A 20,051-nucleotide genomic window follows, 5' to 3' on the forward strand; every position below is an offset into this window, starting at 1 on the left:
CGGGTTCTAGGTACGCGGGCTTCAGTCGCTGTGGCACGCGGGCTCAGTAGTTGTGGCTCCGGGCTCTAGAGCGCAGGCTCAGCGGTTATGGCTCATGGGCTTAGTTGCTCTGCAGCATGTGGGATCTTCCTGGACCAGGGCTCGAACCTGTGTCCTCTGCATTGGCAGGCGGATTCTTAAGCACTGCACCACCAGGGAAGCCGGTAAGATTTGATTTTTAAAGCAACTTTGAACAGTGGTTTTTACTTTGAAATATTTAATCAAGTATCTTCCTTCCAAAATGTAAAAAGTGGTTGCTTGCCACAGAGAACAATATTTTTGTTGCCAGCTCATTCTGAAATAAGATTTATAGGAGTATGGCTTTAAGAATATAGTTTAAAACTGGTCTTGGAGAAAGAGTTACAGTATCTTTAGTATTTATACTCACTTCTGAATTTTAATGCAGTGGCTCTAGTAATAAAGAAGTTGCAAATAGGGCTTCCCTGGTGACGCAGTGGTTCAGAGTCCGCCTGCCGATGCAGGGGACATGGGTTCGTGCCCCGGTCCGGGAAGATCCCACATGCCGCAGAGCGGCTAGGCCCGTGAGCCATGGCCGCTGAGCCTGTGTGTCAGGAGCCTGTGCTCCGCAACGGGAGAGGCCACAACAGTGAGAGGCCTGCGTATCGCAAAAAAAAAAAATAAAATAAAATAAAATAAATTTTAAAAAAAGAAGTTGCAAATAGAGGTTGATCTCCTGTTGGCCTAGACTAGAGAAACGGTTTGTCAGAATAATATTTATCCTTTTTAGTTTAGTTCATTCTGTGGGTCCCGATTGTTTATTGTTTTGGGCTATCAGCTGGTTCTTATTTCCTTCATTCAGTCAACTCTTGTTATCTTACTGGTATTTTGGGTTTGGGCACATTGGAGCAGCGCTCAGGAATATGTGTCATTATTTAAGGTGCGTGCATGATTTTTGTAATTTATGTTGATTATTGAACTGTCACTGATATCTGAATGCTAATATAGAGAACTCTTGTTTATTTGCTAGGCTTTCAGTATTCCAGTTATCCAGATAGTTTATGAAACTCTGAAAGACCAACAAGAAGGCAAAAAAGGAAAAGCGACAATTAAAACTGGTGCTTCAGGTAATTTTTGCATATATTAATTTCCTTTTGTATAAATTAGTAATTCTCATTCCTGGCATTTACAGATGTGAAGTTTTTTTAAAAAATAAATTTATGGGCCTCCCTGGTGGCGCAGTGGTTGAGAGTCCGCCTGCCGATGCAGGGGATACGGGTTCGTGCCCCGGTCCGGGAGGATCACATATGCCGCGGAGTGGCTGGGCCCGTGAGCCATGGCCGCTGGGCCTGCGCATCCGGAGCCTGTGCTCCGCAACGGGAGAGGCCACAACAGTGAGAGGCCCGCGTACCGCAAAAAAAAAATAAAATAAAATAAAAATAAATAAATAAATAAATAAATTTATTTTATTTATTTATTTTTGGCTCCGTTGGGTCTTCATTGCTGTGTGCGGGCTTCCTCTAGTTGTGGCGAGGTGCTCTTCGTTGCGGTGCGCGGGCTTCTCACTGCGGTGGCCTCTCTTGTTGCGGAGCATGAGCTCTAGGTGTGCGGGCTCAGTAGTTGTGCAGCACGGGCTTAGTTGCTCCGTTGCATGTGGGATCTTCCCAGACCAGGGCTCGAACCCGTGTCCCCTGCATTGGTGGGAGGATTCTTAACCACTGCGCCACCAGGGAAGCCCCAGATGTGAAATTTGAGTGTGCATTTTTATTGTCAGTATCCAGGGGATGGTATTGTCATTTGTTGCCCTGGAAACCAGGGATGCTAAATGTCATTTAGAGCATAAACACTGAAAGACTGTCCCTCCTAAGGTACTAACAGTGTTGTCCTTGAGAAAACACTGGCATTTTAGAAATTATATTTAGTTATTTTAATGTTTTTCTTAACCTGATAACTTTTTATGCATAATACTGAAGATAAATTGGTACAGTATTTTCCAAAGGCATTAAGGAAAGATTTTACAAATAGTTGATAGAGTATAAACCCACAGTGGTAGGAAATATTGCCTTCTACAGGGAAAAGAGGCGTGCATTTTCCTTTAAGGGAAGAAAGAAGGAGCCCAGGAGGTTGAAATGTAAAGTGTACATTTTAAAGTCAGTTTCTTATTTTCAGTCCTATCTCCATGGCGATTGGTCCTGTCTGTGCCATGAAAAATCTTACATTAGTTTTCTTATCCTTAAATTTTGTTGCTTTTATTAAGTGGTTTCTGAATTCCATTCTATCTTGAGTAGTCTATGGTTTTGTTACATTTTAAGTCACTTTTGTTTCATGATACAAAATAGGATTGTGACAAAATTGCAAGCTTAAGTGGAGTGAGCTGGCATATCAACATTTTCTTCTCAGTAGTTGAAAGTAACAATGTTACATAGTTTGTAGAATGAACTCATTTGTAAATGAATTGTGAGATAATGGATATGAACTATTTAGACTATTAGTCTGTTTAAAAATAGTCTCAGAATTTGTAGCAACTATAAACCATCATTTATCAGAGAGAGTGATGAAAGAGAAGGATCCTGTCTGCTTCCACAGAAGGATAACCAGAATGGTTGCAGTTCCAAAAATCATGTCCTATTAGGAGTAAGGAAGCTAGATACTTAAACATGGAGAAACAAATAAAAAAGGGAGGCGGTATAATTGTTAAATCATTGTTGGGATCTGGAGAGAGAATAATTGTTATAGAAAATTCTGTTTAATTCCTAGTAGCTTGATTGAGCCCACAATGGATAGAGACCCTCAAGAGGACGTTACTTCACCATCATTCCAGGTGTTTAAGCAGATGATAGATATTATTTGACCAGAAATAATCTAGAAAAGATTTCTACCTTGGGTGGAAATTGGGCTTGAAAACACATAGCATTCTCTTTAGCTATTGTGATTCTTTGCTTATCCAGACTCTTAAGATGTTTTAGAAAAGAAAAACGCCAATCCCATAAAAGTGAGGAGGAAAATATTTTGTCACTTATGAATTATTTAAAATAAAGGACTTGCTTTTCTTTTAATAATGATAAAGTGATAATTAGATTCTGATATGTTGGTGGGTTATTTTCGTTATGATTGAAGTCACCAGAACTTCATTTTATTAATACTTCCATAGTTATGACAAAGATCAGTGCCATCTAATAAAAAGGCACTGAAGCGAGTGAGCAGAAAAGGTTGCCCTGGATGGGCCAGTGACTATTATTTTTGGCTTGTTTCAGTTTTGCCTTTAATAAAAACAGCAGCAATTTTAATCGTACATTCCAAATAGTGTATAAAACCATATTGGAACTAGAGGAGTTAAGATATCATATAAAATATAAAATATTTGCTTCATTTTTTGTAGCATGTTTTAAATTATGTTTGTTTGGGGTTAACTTTTCTTGTTTTAATTTGCTTAGTGCTGAACAAATGGCAAATGAACCCATATGATAGAGGATCTGCTTTTGGTAAGTGGATAGATTTTAGCAGCACATTTGTGATTCAAAAACTTGTTTTTAATGCAGTGTTGAGGAAAGATAAAGAATCCTTGTAAACTGGTAAGGGGTTCTTGTGTTGACAGCAGATTAAGTGTTACCTGTTTTAGTAAGAAGGAGATAAGCAATCAGTGGAAAATGGACAAAGGATGTGAATAGGCAGTTCACAGAAGAACCAAATCCAAATGGCAATAAACATACAAAGGTCAAGTTTACAGGTAGCAGGGAAATGGAAATTAAAGTTACAGTGAATGTTGTTTTATACCCATCTGATTGGCAAGAATCCAAAAGGGTGATAACCGACTTACAAATTACTGCCTCTCTGGAAAGGAGTTTGGCATTACCTGTTAATATTTAAAAAACATATTCCTGGAAGGTCAAGCTCATTGGAATGAAAGTGCCAGTATGTAAGAATATACTTTCAAAGCTGTTTGATGCAACATTATTTATAATGATAAAAACTGCCAGCAAAGTAAATGATACTGCTAGAATGGTAGACAAAGATTAGGGTGTATCCAAGGACTGTTGTGCAGCTATTATGAAGAATAAGTCAGAACTGCAGAGTTGACTTGGAGGAATTTTCTCCAGGTGTCAATGAGTAAGAAAATCAGGATGCAGAGAAAGGTCAGTGGGCCTTGAGGAATCATGACAGAAACAAACAACCCCACACTGCTACTCTCTACCATGTGATACCTAATTTATGTAAAAGTTTATATATGTATATATGCATAAAGAATTTTAAATACAAAAATGTTTATGATTTACCCTTGTCCGAGAACTTTTTTTAAAGTTCAGAGGTTTATATAATGTACCCATATGAATAAGAATTTATACTTTGAATAAATAATTTAATTTCTTATTAAGTGAAGGAAAATGTGTGACGAGATGCTTTTTTAAAAAATTTCTTCTACATTCAGGTGGCGAATATGATTTGCAAGCCAGAATCAGGACAGAAGTTATAGTTTCCAGTACAGACAAAAGCCAAGTGCTTTACTTAACGCCAAAAAGCACCAATAAGCACTATGACTGACTGATGTATAATACAGAACTTCATCTTTTAGAGCCCTAATATTAGCAAATAACAGCTACAGGGTTATTCGTTCAGGCTTTTCCTGCTTTCCCTTTATGGTTTCTGGATCCACGGATTAGGGAACAAGCCAGAGTTTCTGTTTTTCTTTTAGTGTAGCATTCACTCAAGCTCTAATTTCGGCATAAAATCAGAGCAGCAAGTATTGATGAGTGGGTGCTGCGTCATCCTTAGTATCCGTTTCTTTAAAGGACTCTAGAGAATAGTTGTCTAAACGTGTGTTGGTGATGCAGCTGCGGTAGTACAAGTCAGGTTAGGTGCTGTGTTGATGCCTTTTCAGAATTGTTGTGGTAGAATCGTGTCCCAGCCAACAGATAACAGTAGAGAAACTAGTCCTCAGCGTAAGCCACAGCCCTCCAGGGGATGGATGAGGGCAGCTGCTCATGGGGAAGACGTTGCTACCCTTCAGGAGTCGGCACGTCTCATTCCCCGGAACATCGCACCGAGTAACGAATGACCTTATTAGTGAGACGGAATGATACTTATTTCAGAACGCGTGATTTATGTAATCTGTATTGACATGGTTTTCTGTGTTTTTCTGAAATCCAGCAATTGGGTCAGATGGTCTTTGTTGTCAGAGCAGAGAAGTAAAGGAATGGCATGGATGTAGAGCTACTAAAGGATTAACAAAAGGTATTTAAACAACATTTGTACTTGTCTGAACTTTTGGGGTGGTGTATTAATACATGAACTTTTCTTTAAAATAGCTTTGAATCGAGGATCTGAAAAGATTTTTAATGTTACAGAAAGATCTGTATACAATTCTTCATTTGGAAGATACAAATTGTTATTCAGAAACAATGGGAAAGTAGCTACATGGTAAATGAATCATAAGCGTATAATTTATAAAAATCTCAAAGTATTTTGCCCTTGCAGGGAAACACTACTATGAAGTATCCTGTCATGACCAAGGACTCTGCAGAGTTGGGTGGTCTTCTATGCAGGCTTCCCTAGACCTAGGTAAGTGTTTCTAAAATAAACTGAATTTGTTGTTTTACATTTGTGAATTTTTAACATTTTATTTTAGTGGGGAGCAAAATAGTAAACGTAACCATAGAAAGTTTATATTTAGAGACATGGAAATAATAATATTTACCTCTACCCTCCTCCTTCCAAGAAAGATTTGAAGTACCAAAAAATAGATATTATAACGTCATAAAATCAGGAGGAATAAGGTTAAGGGTATGAATGAAGTCAGTAAAGTTAGTATGCATTAATATGTACCACACAATACTGTGTAGATGCTTCAGATTATCTTCAACTTGTGAACTTTCATGGTGCCTTTAACTTTATTCTTACCACATTTATAAAATACTTTTAAAATCTAGGTACTGACAAGTTTGGATTTGGCTTTGGTGGAACAGGAAAGAAATCTCACAATAAACAATTTGATAATTATGGAGAGGTAAGTTGTATTGATGACTTAATCATAGTGTTAGTAAGTTTTCTTGCATACTTACTTGATCACTCATGACATGACTGAGGGTATAGAAATGATTGTGAAATTCAAGTGAATTTTCTGAATATTTTCCATGGAAAGTTCAGATTGGGACTTCAGTGAAGAAATGTTACAAAATGAGAAAGCCATTTTTCTTTTATGCCATTTATTAGCCCCTCCAAGGTGTATTACTTTGTTTTCTGTGTTCACCCCTTTTTGATTTTGGCTTTGACTTTAATACTTGTGTGGCACTCATTTCTTATTTTGAGTCATGTTAAATCTAAATATACTTGTTCTGGTAGCTGACATCTCTGGTAATGTGGAGGAGCCTTAATATGTTGATTCTAAAAAGTCTGTCTGATGCTTCTACTCTTAGATATGATATGCTATACTAGGCATTTTTAAAATCTACTTTAGAATTTTAAGGAAGTATTATGCAACACTAACACATACTTTGGATGCAGCTCTATTTGACCTTTTTACCTTATTTTCAAATTTGCTTTTTATTAACAGCACTTGACTTTCTGGTTTTCTAGGAATTCACTATGCATGATACTATTGGATGTTACCTAGATATGGATAAAGGGCATGTCAAATTCTCCAAAAATGGTAAGCTTTCTAGGGACCATTTTGTTAGAGAGTATATATGATATTCATTATTTGTGATTTTTAAAATTTCCTCACCGTCTTCCATCTTCTTCCTCTTCCTCCTTGCCTTTCTTTTGAACAAATACTTATTGAGCATTTGCTGTGTGCCAGGCATGCTGGTAGGTGCTGGAGATACAGCAGAAAATGGACTAGATAAATTTATGTACACTTCTGTGGGGCTTAGCTACTGATAGGGAGAGCCAGACAAATATATGTAAGGTGGGAACAGTGCACTGAGGGAGCGTATAAATCCGGGTAAGGGGCTGGAGAGCATCCTGGGGGATCAGAGAAGGCTTCTCTGAGAAGGTGACATTTGAGTAGAAATATCTTGGAAGAGTATTTCAGGCAGAGGGACCAGTAATTGCAAAGGTCCTGAGATGAAAGCGTGCTTGGGGTATTTAAACAGTGAGGAGGCCAGTGGGTCTGGAGCACACTGAGCATGGGGGAGGGTCGTAGAATCTTAGGTCAGTGAGGTGGTGAGGCCAGGCCATATAGGACCTTATAGGCTATGATACAAACTTTTTATTTTGACTGAGATTGGAAGTCATTAGGTTTTGAGTAGAGAATTGGCATCATCTGTTTTTAACAGTTTAACAGTACAATCACTGTGGCTGCTTTGTTGAAAACACTGGGTGGTGACAATAGGTAGGGAACCAGTTGGATGCTAAGAGTTCTGTTTGGGGCAAGTTAAGTTTGAGATGCGTATTAGACATCTGAGTGATGAAATCAAGTAAGTAGTTAAATGTACAGTTAAGCGTTCGGGGAGGGATCAAAAGTGGAGATATTGATACATCTTTGAGAGTCATTGGCTTATGTATGATCCAGTCATAGGTCTAGATGAGATCACCTAGGGAATGAGAGTAGGTAATGAAGAGGAGAGATCTGAGGCCCAGGGTATTCTTGTGGTTAGAAGTTGGCAAATTGAGGAGAATCCAGCAGAAGTGAATGAGGAGGAAAGCCAAAAGAGGTTGAGGTCCTGCAGTTCAGGTGAAGAAAGCTTTTGAAGGAGGAGGGAATGATCAGATTGTGTCCAGTGCTGCTGATGGGTCTAGCCTAGAAAGATGAGGAGTGAGAACTACTGTGTTTGGCAAGTGGAGCTCGTTAATGAGCTTGACAAAGAGCTGTTGTGGTGGCACGAGGGGTGTGTAGGGGGAGCCTGACTGGGAATCCGTTCAACAGAGAATGGAGTGAAATGAGGTGGACACAGTCAACATGGAAATCAGGCAGTTTTACTACAAAAAGGAGAAGAAAAAATAAAGGACAGATGGAGGAAGTTCTGAGCTCAGGGAGGTTCGTCTAATTCAAGTGTCTGCTGGAAGCAATCCCGTAGGAAGGGAATAATTAAAATTGTAGAGGGGGAGAGGGGACAATTTCAGGAGTAAAGTAAAAAAGTGAAGACATTGGTATTAGCACAGTTAATCTGCAGTAACGGGGCGGGGGGCGTGTGAATGTGCGTCGGCTGCTAGATTTGGTGGTGTGAGCACGTGGACGTTCTTTTCTGGGAGTTTTAATTCAATTTCTCTCTCTCTTTTTTTTTTAAAGGAAAAGACCTTGGTCTGGCATTTGAAATACCACCACATATGAAGAACCAAGGCCTCTTTGCTGCCTGTGTTTTGAAGGTAATTAGAGACATTTTGCTGTGATTATAAGCTACTTTGATCTTCATTATTTCATATTGGTTAGTTTGCTCTTAGGTTAAGCATTTTCATTTTCTCCTTTATTCAATGCTAGAATGCTGAACTAAAATTCAACTTCGGGGAAGAAGAATTTAAGTTTCCACCAAAAGATGGTTTTGTTGCCCTTTCCAAGGCACCGGATAGTTTCATTGTCAAATCACAGCACACAGGTATAGCACCTGAGAGGGTAAAGATTTCAAGAATGGGGTATTGAAAACTCCAGTAAGTAAGGCTTCTTGTAGTGAGGTACAGATACTCCCCTTGCCTGTTTAGTCATGCATCTTTATTGAACATGTCAGTAAAATTCAGTTTCAAAACCTAATTCATAAACTCCAAGTATTTGGTTTCAGTTCACGCATTTTGGGGAAGCTGTTCATGGTGATGATGGTGTCTAGTATTTATAATGTGTGTGCTTATTAAGTGCCATGGCACTGTGTTAAGTGTTTCACCTGCATTATGTAGTCTGCATAACAACCCTGTAAGGTAGTTTTATAGACAAAGAACTTGAGGAGTGGGGACTTGCAGTCACTTGCGCAAAGTCAGAGGACAAGTAAGTGGTAGAACTGAGTTCAAATCCAAGCAGTCTGACTCTAAAGCTCACACTCTCACCCCATTGTGCTGCCTAATCTGCTTCCAGTTATTTAAAGAAAATACCTTTCATAGCTCATTTAATTTATCACAAAGCATATAATCAATTTAAATTACTGCACGTAGATTTAAAGAATCTGTGGTTCATTTTAAGAATCTTTATTTTGTTTAGTTTGACTATCCCCCATACCACTGGACAGTTGTTATTTAAAATTTTGACACTGGAGTGTTTGTGCTCGTGTTTTACAGATAAAGGTATCATGAGGTGTGATCTGAACGTGTTCTAATCTTTTTTCTTTTCTTAAGGTAACGCTCAGGTGGCACAAGCGAAGTTTCTCCCCAACGCTCCGAAAGCTCTCATTGTCGAACCTTCCCGAGAGTTGGCTGAACAAACTTTGAATAACGTCAAGCAGTTTAAGAAATATGTCGATAATCCTAAATTAAGGTAAGGCTTCCTTTTGTGCTCAAATGCCTATAGTCTTTAGGTCTGAGGTGTTTCAGAAGAAGAGTAAAGTAGGAAAAAAAATGAGGTGGAAATTCAGAGTGTGTACATATGCATGTGTATGACTGTGTAAATATATTTAACTTTGACATATAGTAGCAATTAGTTTCTATATAAAACTCCTGTTTAAGTGAGAAGAGTTCTATTAAAAAAAGTAAACTGAGGGACTTCCCTGGTGGTGCAGTGGTTAAGAGTCCGCCTGCCAACGCAGGGGACATGGGTTCGAGCCCTGGTCTGGGAAGATCCCACATGCCACACAGCAACTAAGCCCGTGCGCCTCAACCACTGAGGCTGCGCTCTAGAGCCTGCGAGCCACAACTCCTGAGCCCGTGTGCCACAACTACTGAAGCCCGCGCGCCTAGAGCCCGTGCTCCGCAACGAGAAGCCACCGCAATGAGAAGCCCGCGCACCGCAATGAAGAGCAGCCCCCACTCACCGCAGCTAGAGAAAGCCCGCGCGCAGCAGTGAAGACCCAACGCAGCCAAAAATAAATAAATAAATCCTTAAAAAAAAAAAGTAAATTGAGATTTTTCCTGTGTCTCTTATATAAAGAGTCATGGTTTGCAAAACTGTGTCAGAGTAAAAATTAATTTTTTAAAGGGGCCATTTCATTTAGTGTTAGCTTCATCACTTCATTTGCATAGAAAATGTATCTCTGTCTGTCTCATGTGTTGGTAAACCTGACTTGGCGAGGTTAATTCCAGCCTGTCTCCTAGTGGCGACCATCTTCCCTGTGGGCCTTCACACTGGTCCCTCTAGTTCGAGGGCTCTTTCTGCCATTGCGGGGAGACTGTAAGTCTAGTGATCTTGGAGAACTTCTGGCTCAGTAGCAATCCCTTTTAATTTGAGGAAAGCCATACCATATAAGTAAACTGCTCTGTCAGTTGATTTGACACTTGATTTTTATTAATTTTTCTTTTAATTTTTCTTACTGAAATATAATTCACACACCATAAAATTCACCATTTAAAGTGTACAATTCAGTGGGTTTTAGCATATGGTCACAAGGTTGTGCAGCCATCACCACTATCTAAATTCAGAAACTCTGAATTAATGATGTCCCGTGGGCCCATCTGTTTATTTATTTATTTATATTTTTAAAAATCTTATTTTGATGTCTGAGCTTTTTTTTTTTTCCGGCTGCGTTGGGTCTTCGTTGCTGTGTGCGGGCTTCTCTCTAGTTACGGCGAGCAGGGGCTACTCTTCATTGCGGTGTGTGGGCTTCTCATTGCGGTGGCTTCTCTTGTTGCGGAGCACAGGCTCTAGGTGCGCGGGCTTCAGTAGTTGTGGCTCACGGGCTCAGGAGTTCTGGCTCGCAGGCTCTAGAGCGCAGCCTCAGTAGTTGTGGCGCACGGGCTTAGTTGCTCCGCAGCATGTGGGATCTTCTTGGACCAGGGATTGAACCCGTGTCCCCTGCATTGGCAGGCAGATTCTTAACCACTGCGCCACCATGGAAGTCCCCCATCTTTTTAATGGTGATCTTTCTCATAAGTTAAACTTATTCAGGGATAAATTTATACTTAGTAAAACTTTTTAGGTAAAATAATTCCTAATTTTGTCTTGATGATTGATGCATTTCACTCTTTCAGTAACTATTTGAATACCTACCATGTGTGAAGACTTAGGCTAGGGATCAAGATATAACAACAAGAATTCATCTTTGCTTTTATAGAATTATGTGTAGGAGTGTGGAGATAGTGTGGAAGGCAGAGAAACAACCAAAGTAATGTGATAAAATGCTTTAAGGATACGACAGGGAGAGTCACTACAAGAGTACATCACCAGAGCATCTTCTTAGCGTAAGAGACTCAGAACTCTTCACAAGAGAGTGTTTTTGGAAGAACGTAAAATGCTAATATAAGTTGATTTTTGTGCTCTAATTATGTGTAAAGATTAACGTGCATCTGGACAAAGCCTGGAAGGGAAGATAGATGACAAAATCAGTTGATTTGCTAAGATGGTAAAATTGTGTTACTCATTTCGGTATTCAGTACAAATGAGCCTTTTCCTTCTTTGAAGACCCAGCTCAAGTCCTGGTCTTTCTATGAAGCTAACGTGTTGGTGCCAGCCCGGTCCTTTCTCCCTCCTCGGATACCGCTGTGTTTGCTTCCCCATAATCCCTATGCACTGTCATGTGTTAGTGTTTCTTGTTTTAAATGTGCATAGCTTTACTCGTCCCAACTCAGTTTTACACACCATAAGCCAGGGGCTGGTCTTTTATATTCCTCAACCCTACAGTGCTTTGCACACAAGCATAGATTGTTATCTGTATGTGTAGCTTTCTGCTAAATTTGTAGAAATAAATGTATCTGACTAGGAAAGTGGATAAGAGTAAAGTTTTATAGAAGAAATGATAGATTTAGGACCATAGTTACCAAACCTGGGAGCTAAGGGACCTTATTTAAAAATATAAATTTATTGGTCCCTCTTCTGTATATACTGAATCAGATTTTCCAGGGAATAGGAATTGGAACTCTTTGTTTTTTAAGGAAGAATGGCACCTCTTCCAGGTGATTCTTAAGTAGCCAATCTGGCCTCTGGTGTTACCGGATTTAGGAAACATGGCTCTAGTGGTAGGTGGTTAAGGACTATGCCAAGGTAATGGACATTCACAGACTAGAAAGCTTTTTTTTTTCTTTCTTTAAACACTATAAATCGCTTAAGATGACAGTAGGCAACCATGAAGCTGTTTCTTTTCATCAGTCATAGAATTTATGAGACTCTGTCAACATCATCCACTTTCCCAGTATTTTATGGTATTTTTTAAATGACTGATTAAATAAGAGTAAAATTAATAAATGAAGATAGTTGATAGCTACTTCTGATTGAAAGTTGTTTGGCTGCCTCAGGAAGTAATTTTGTCTGCTATTTATAAAAAGGAGACAATCTTTTTGTGAATAGCTCTAGTGAGATATAATGCACATATCATACGATTCACTCTTTAAAGTGTACAGGTTGTTTTAGTTTTTATTATATTCACAGAATTGTGTGACCACCAAAACCAATTTTAGAACGTTTTCATCACCCTCAAAAGAAACACTACCTTTTAGCAGTCACTCCCATTTCCCTCACACCTTCCTATCCTTGGGCAGCCACTGATCTCTTTTCCATGTATAGAATTGCCAGTTTTGGACATTTTATATAAATGGAATTGGACAATGTGTGCTGTTTCATGACTGGCTTCTCTCATTTACCATAATGTTTTTAAAGTTCGTCAATGTTATAGCATGTATCAGTACTTAGTTCCTTTTTATTGCCAAAAAGTATTCCATTGTATACATATACCACATAGTTATTAATCCACTCATTAGTTGATGGATGTTTGGCTTGTTTCCACTTTTTGGCTACTGTGCTATGAACATTAGTGTATAGACTTTTGTGTGGACATACATTTCCATTTCTCCTGAATATACATCCAGGAGTGGAATTGCTGGATCATACAGTAGCTTCATGTTTAACATCTTCAGGAAGCACACAACTGTTTTCCAAAGTGACAACACTATTTTACATTTCTACTAGTAATGTGTGAGGGTTCCAGTTTCTCCACATCCTCACATTATTATCTGTCTTTACAGTTATAGCCCTCCTAATGGGTGTCAAGTGGTATCTTATCATGGTTTTGGTTTGTATTTCCCTAATAGCTAATCATTTTGAACATCTTTTCATGTGCTTACTGGCCATTTGTAAAGTCTGTTCAGATTCTTTGCCCATTTTTCAGTTGGGTTATTTGTCTTTTTATTGTTGAGTTGTAAGATATATACATGTAGTATTATGATTAGATATATATAATTTGCAAATATTTTCTCTCATTCTGTGATTCTTGGGCTTTTTCACTCTCTTGGCAGTGTCCTTTGAAGTACAAAAGTTTTTAATTTTGATGAAGTCCAGTTTATTTTTTCATCTGTTGCTTTTTTGTTTGTTCATCTTTTGGTGTTATAAGGGACTTTGCCTAAACCAAGATCATGAAAATTTACTCTTACGTTTTCTTCTAAGAGTTTTGTAGTTTTAGGTCTTATATTTAGGTCTGTGATTCATTTTGCATTTATTTTTGTGTGTGGCCTAAAGATGAGGTTTAACTTCATTCATTTGCACATGCATATCCATTTGTTCTAGCACCATTTGTTGAAAAGACTATTCTTTCCCCCCATAGAATTGTCTTGGCATAAGGCTTTTTTTTTTTTTTTTCTTCCAGAGAGAGTGTATTTTATTATTTATTTTTGGCTGCGTCGGGTCTTAGTTGTGGTACACAGGATCTCTGTTGCGGTGCACAGGCTCCTCGTTGCAGTGCACGGGCTTCTCTCTAGTTGTGGCACATGGGCTCTGTAGTTGTGTCACACAGGCTCTCTAGTTGTGGCCCATGTGCTCAGTAGTTGTGGCATGCGGGCTTAGTTGCCCCGCAGCTTGTGGGATCTTAGTTCCCAGACCAGGGATCGAACCCACGTCGCCTGCATTGGGAGGTGGATTCTTAACCACAGGACTGCCAGGGAAGTCCCAAAGTAATCTTTTTTAATCTAAACATATTTTTGGAAGTATTTGGAGTGAGAAAAATTCAAACACAAAAGGATATTCTATGAAAAGTAAGTCTCCTTTCACCCCATTCCCCAGTTTTTGGTTATCAACCTGGAGGCAACTTTTAAAAATTAATACTTATATATTCTTTCAGAGTATATATTTTATGCATGTACAACCACATGTGTCTATATAGGTTGATTGAAACCAGAGTTTGGGGTACCTGGAATTATCCTAATATAGAAAGATATATAGATGAGGACTGATGTTTTCTGGGTTCCAAGCTTTCACGTTCTCCTCAGTTACTTTACCGTGCATTAACATTTTATGTAGCTCCTGGAAACGAAGCGCCTTGTTTCTTTCCTCCTCCAGACCTTTATTGTAGATTCTTTCTCAGTTATTCAATTTTAATATCCACCTCCCCCAAATTGAAAAAAAACAAACAATATAGCAGGCTTTAATCTTTTTCTACGTTATTATTCTGGTATTTATTTCAGGGAGCTTCTGATAATTGGAGGTGTTGCAGCACGCGATCAGCTCTCTGTTTTGGATAATGGGGTAAGTTGTACTTTTAATTTTAAAAAAGTAACACTCTGTGTTGTCATTTTGGCAATATAGTTCTGCTGTGTTTCAAGAAAAGTCAAATGAGGCTGAAATTAAACAAGGTCAAAAGAGTGTATGTATGTTCAAAAACATCTTACAAGTATGCCTTTTCTTTTCCCAAAGGTGTACAGCATAGTAGTTTCTTCCAAACACCTCATGCAAAATTCCAACATATGTGAATTTTTTTTGGTTTATCTTTTGAGCACCTGCGAACCTCCTTCGCATTTTCATGCATTGAGTTATTTCCTCTGGGGATAATTGAAAAAGAAGCAGCTGGAGTTAAGAATAGAAATAGAGATAAGGTGGATTGCAGAGAAGGTAGTTTTGGCAGTGATCCTTGGGAAGGCTGAAGGATGGTAAGGCAGTGGTTCTAGTAGGAGGGGAGATGAGTTCAGATTTGTGTAAGGGGAAGTCTTAGAGGCTGTGCTGTTATCGAGGACGAAGCTCGGACTGTGATCCTCGTTACTGGGGAAGAAGTTTGGGAAACTCTTAACTGCCTGTTGGTTCAGGTACAGGTAGAACATCATAAAATATTTTGTATGTATCAAGTAACTTGGTCCTTACAGACTTCTCTTTCATTTCCTTCCCTAAATATTTTATCATTTAATCTAAACTGCTTGAGACTGAGTTATGGTGAGCAAATATGTTCTCCCCTCAGTTGCCTTGGTGCTGCTGTCAAATGAAATTTCATGCTGAATGGTTTTGATTTGACTTGGTGTGGCATATTAAGGGCGAGGAATCATTCCTGTGCTTAATACTATTCTAAGATAGTAACATAGCTTTGTTATGTTCTTATTTGATTTGCTATATTTTAATGGTTATAAGAGAGATTTAATATGTTCATTCCCTATCTTGGTTCCTCAAACCCAAATTCATTTTCCACGTAAGTTATTAAGTTTCTTGACTTACATTGTCCAGCTACAGAGCTTTTAGGGAATTAGATCTGCTTTTGCCAGGCGGATCTAAAATTTGGTACTGGCTGAAGCTAATGGCAAAGTAAAGGGAGTGTTATTCCGTAGCTTTCCTGGCAGGATTCAGCTCCATTCTACTTAGGGGATGTAATGTATTCTCTTCCCGCTCTTCCTTCCATCTTACATTCTCTACCTCTGTTATCTCCCACCATCCTCTGGCACCCTTAGCCCTGTGTTATGTCTTATGCTGCAGGCAGAAGTCAGCTTTGGAGTCAGAGAATAGAACTATGTAATTTTTTTAATCTTTTAAAGTTGCACAGTTACGCAACATGTGCAGTTAGGCCTGAAGAAGTGGTTGGTGCTATTATCCAAGTCATATAGCTGTTTCTCTCAGGCTTTTCCAATTTGACTTTTTTTTTTTTTAAACCTGAGAGACCAAGTTTCTGTTTTCATGCTGACTACCTGCTGAAATTGAGGAGGGAGGAAACTCGCACAGTGGGTTAGAATCCTTTGGTAAAGAGACATTACCCATAGAACCAGAGTGGTATTGTATTCATTGCTGTGTCCAGCACAGTGCTTGGCACATAGTACATTCTTAATACATTGAGTGGGTTTCATTTTCAGACAGTATTTTCTAGATTGAACTGAGACTTGCTTACAGTTATCAACATAGTTGAAACAATAGCTTCAGAAATGTCTTTCATTTTTTATGGGAGTTTAAATGCCTTCTACTGGATCAAATTAAAAGTCCATTCAGCACAGTACTTTTTCAGTTTTTCAAGAGGTGAGATATTGAAGTAATGAGACTATAGTGATGAATTTGTTAGGAGATAGTTATGTTTTTAGTCTAGAGTGGAGAACACAAGTGAAAAAGAAGTCATTTTTTATGCCTGTTGATAAAGAGTAGAAGTTTTGAATTGTCTGATTTATTGAATGATTTTATATAATACCTTATTGTGCTCGCACACATACATCCATATACACACTTTAAAAATATTTATCCTTTATTGATTACCTTCTAGAAATGGGCCAGGCCCTGCTAAGTCCATTATATACATTTTCTTACTCAATTCCCACAATAGCCCTTTGTGATGGTCCTCTTCCCCATGTTTACAGCTTAGGAAGAGGGCTTATACCAAATATTAAGTAATTTGCCCCAGATCTTACAACTCATAGGTGGAACTTACTTCAAAGCCTGTGTTCCTAATCACTATACCGTGGACTTGATTAAAAGGTGTGTGTGTGAAAATGGAAAAAGTGGTTAATTGGGTGTACTGGCGTTGGTGGCTCATATTCTCTTTGTAGATGTCTTAAAATTTTTATAATAAAAAGCTAAATAAAACTTGTTCTTACTTGAATTAGACCTCTTCTCAAGTTTGGACTTTGAGTTTGAATCCCAGTTGGGGTACTTACTAGCTGTATCATCTAAGTTCTTATGACTTTAGAATTCTAAACTTCAGTCTCCTCATTTAAAAACAGGACTAATAATAGTAGTGTTTTCCTTAGTGGTAACATGAAATGATATAATACCTGTAAAAGGTTAGCACAGCACATGTTCATTATAAGCACCTGACAAATAGTAATTATTACTGTTTTTCCTGGATTAGTCAGGTCATCTTCATTATTAATTATAACCAAATTTATCAAGCATCTGGCACACTGGGCATCAAATGCACTACATATCTGATCTCTTAATTATCACAGCCGTCTTGCAAAGCAGAACATGTTACCCACTTAAAAAATGAGAAAATTGGGGGCTTCCCTGGTGGCGCTAGTGGTTGAGAGTCCGCCTGCCGATGCAGGGGACACGGGTTCGGGTCCCGGTCTGGGAAGATCCCACATGCCGCGGAGCAACTGGGCCCGTGAGCCATGGCCACTGAGCCTGCGCGTCCGGAGCCTGTGCTCCGCAATGGGAGAGGCCACAACAGTGAGAGGCCCATGTACCAAAAAAAAAAAAAGAAAGAGAAAATTGAAACTAGAATAGATTAAATAAGTTGAGGTCACACAGCTGGGTAATGGTGGAACTGGGATTTGGATCCTGGTTTAATTTCAGAGTTCCTGTAAATTCATTTGATTTTTCACTTGGAAAACAAATTTTATATACTAGACTGTCTATAACAGCTTAAAATGTTACAATCAGTTGCCAAAATCTTCACATTAATTTCAAACCAGATATAAGTTTAATAATACAGCATTATCTAGAACTCTTGTTTTGCAGATTTAAAGTTGACTATGACTATTTCAATATGCATGTTTTTATTGTAAGTAGACCATTGTTGGTTGCTATTCTAAGGTGATTACAATAGTTCCTCAGTTTTCTTAAGGTGCTTTTTTTGGATATTTTTTAGGTAGATATAGTTGTTGGCACTCCAGGAAGACTGGATGATTTGGTGTCCACTGGAAAGCTGAACTTATCCCAAGTTAGATTCCTGGTCCTGGATGAAGCTGTATGTTAAAATATACTCATGCTTTTAAAAAAAATATTTGCTTATGTTTTGGGGGATAAAATGTGTGAAACGGTGAAGAAAAAATACAATTTAGTCATGATCCCAATACCTAGAGAGAAACATAGTTACCAGTTTGGTGTATTTTCATTCACTGCTTCTATTTATAGTAAATACTATTTTATGTAGTTGCAATCAGCCTATTTAGAATCTGGGAAGTCTTTTTTAGAAAAATATGGTACATAAGTATTTCATGTTATTATTTATGAACAATTTTTAAAGGCTGTCTAATGGTCTCTTATATGCACACTTCATGACTTATTTAACCACCCTTATTACTAGACATGTAGGTTTGTTTTGTACTCCAAATAGTTATCTTGTTTGTACATAACATTTTTTTTTAAACATTACAAATTACATTAATATGCTTTGGGCTTTTGAGATATAGTTCCAAGTTATTTTCAAGATGAGGTAGTTTTTCAACATTGAAGGTCTTTGCTTTTTCATATTAGAGTCGTATTCTTAAGGAGATGTGGGAGTTATTAACTCCTGTATTCATTTTAGAATACCAGAGTATGGTTTTTGAGTTATTTCATATTATAGTCACATGGGCTTTAAAGTTGAATTTACAACTTGTCTTTAAATATCCAGTAGAAAATAATTACTTTGAAAATATGGAGATATGTATGTATATGAATTAGTTTCTATATCTTATATTTTTCAATTGATTTAGAAAAGAAAGATTTAGATACTGATTAAAAAACATGTTGTTCTTTGCTTCTCATGCAGGATGGGCTTCTTTCTCAAGGTTACTCTGATTTTATAAATAGGATTCACAATCAGATTCCTCAGATTACCTCTGATGGAAAAAGACTTCAGGTATGAAATAACTAATGCATCTTAAAATACATGTAGACAATTGTTACATATTAACGCTTACTTTTTTTGTTTTACATTCACGTTTTAGTGTCTTCTGATTACGTTAACTGCTGTATGAAACATTTTCTTCGTTAACTGATTAAGTAGTACACACAAAGGAAACAGTCTTATGAGCTGCTTTTAGAAATAAAGGTGAAGGGAATTTAAGGAAATTACTTAGGTGTAACAGAAGACTATAAGTAAAAAAGTCTTAATCGTTATTTTTGTTTTCTACAGAGCATTTAGCGTTTATGTTCAAGACTGAGTACTGCTTCCTCTTTGAAGGAGAAATGTCTTGAACTGTTGAAAAACTTATTTCCTTAGTAATTATTTCTTAAAATATTACTCTTGCTCATTCTGTTTTCTTAGGAAGAACTCAAGAGGAGAGGCTTTTAAGAGAAGGGGACAAGTTTATGGCTTTAGATTTTTAAAAACCTTTTCATCTTACTTAGTTTTTGTAGGACTTTGAGGAATAGATGGCATGATTTCTGTGGCAGTGAGGGGACTGAAGCTCAGAGAGATAAACCCGCCCAAAGTCACGCCACTAGTTGTTGCTACAGAGTCAGGTATTGAACTTGTCTTAGGTTCCAGGCTTAGCATACTTCGTGCCCCACATCTGTATTCATATGCTAGTATCATTATTATTATAAAAGCTTATCTAAATTTTGGGTTTTCTCTTCTTAGGTGATTGTTTGCTCAGCCACTTTGCACTCTTTTGATGTGAAGAAACTGTCTGAGAAGATCATGCACTTTCCCACCTGGGTTGATTTGAAAGGAGAAGATTCTGTTCCAGATACTGTCCACCATGTTGTTGTCCCAGTGAATCCCAAAGCTGACAGACTCTGGGAAAGGCTTGGGAAGAACCACATTAGGGTAAGTACTTTATAACGTTCACATTTGTATAGAGTAAAGCATTCATCAACTAGTTTAACCTCAAGCTCTTCATGATGCTTAAAGCAACCAGACATTGTACCTTTAAGAAAAGAGAAGTCTGGCACATTGACCAAAAGAGTTTAGGTCTGTTAGGTATGGAATAAGTGATGGGCTCATACTTTACTTTTCTCTCTATATAAAGTTACTTTTGTGATCATCTTTCTTGACATAGGTTTTGTAAATAAATAGGATTACCTGTGTATATATAGGTCTAATTTCTGATATAATGATGTCCATTTTTAGTAGTGTTTTGGAATCTTCTTGATGTGCCTTATTTTTCTAAATATC

At 38.0% G+C, this 20,051-nt stretch overlaps 1 protein-coding gene across 1 annotated transcript in view; it reads left to right on the top strand.

The window, feature by feature from the left end:
• The window catches only part of DDX1 (DEAD-box helicase 1), a 33,855-nt gene that overhangs the window by 4,463 nt on the left and 9,341 nt on the right, over positions 1–20,051 (top strand). The window contains exons 5-17 of the mRNA XM_082642210.1: positions 1,028–1,124; positions 3,432–3,479; positions 5,143–5,226; positions 5,470–5,553; positions 5,922–5,998; positions 6,568–6,640; positions 8,222–8,298; positions 8,411–8,525; positions 9,250–9,388; positions 14,452–14,512; positions 17,817–17,915; positions 18,702–18,791; positions 19,515–19,703. Coding sequence (XP_082498336.1) covers positions 1,028–1,124; positions 3,432–3,479; positions 5,143–5,226; positions 5,470–5,553; positions 5,922–5,998; positions 6,568–6,640; positions 8,222–8,298; positions 8,411–8,525; positions 9,250–9,388; positions 14,452–14,512; positions 17,817–17,915; positions 18,702–18,791; positions 19,515–19,703 — 1,233 coding nt within the window. The remainder of the gene's footprint in view (positions 1–1,027; positions 1,125–3,431; positions 3,480–5,142; positions 5,227–5,469; positions 5,554–5,921; positions 5,999–6,567; positions 6,641–8,221; positions 8,299–8,410; positions 8,526–9,249; positions 9,389–14,451; positions 14,513–17,816; positions 17,916–18,701; positions 18,792–19,514; positions 19,704–20,051) is intronic.

Source organism: Mesoplodon mirus, assembly GCF_964341445.2.
Source record: "Mesoplodon mirus genome assembly, chromosome: 14".
In the NCBI taxonomy this organism is placed as follows: domain Eukaryota; kingdom Metazoa; phylum Chordata; class Mammalia; order Artiodactyla; family Ziphiidae; genus Mesoplodon; species Mesoplodon mirus.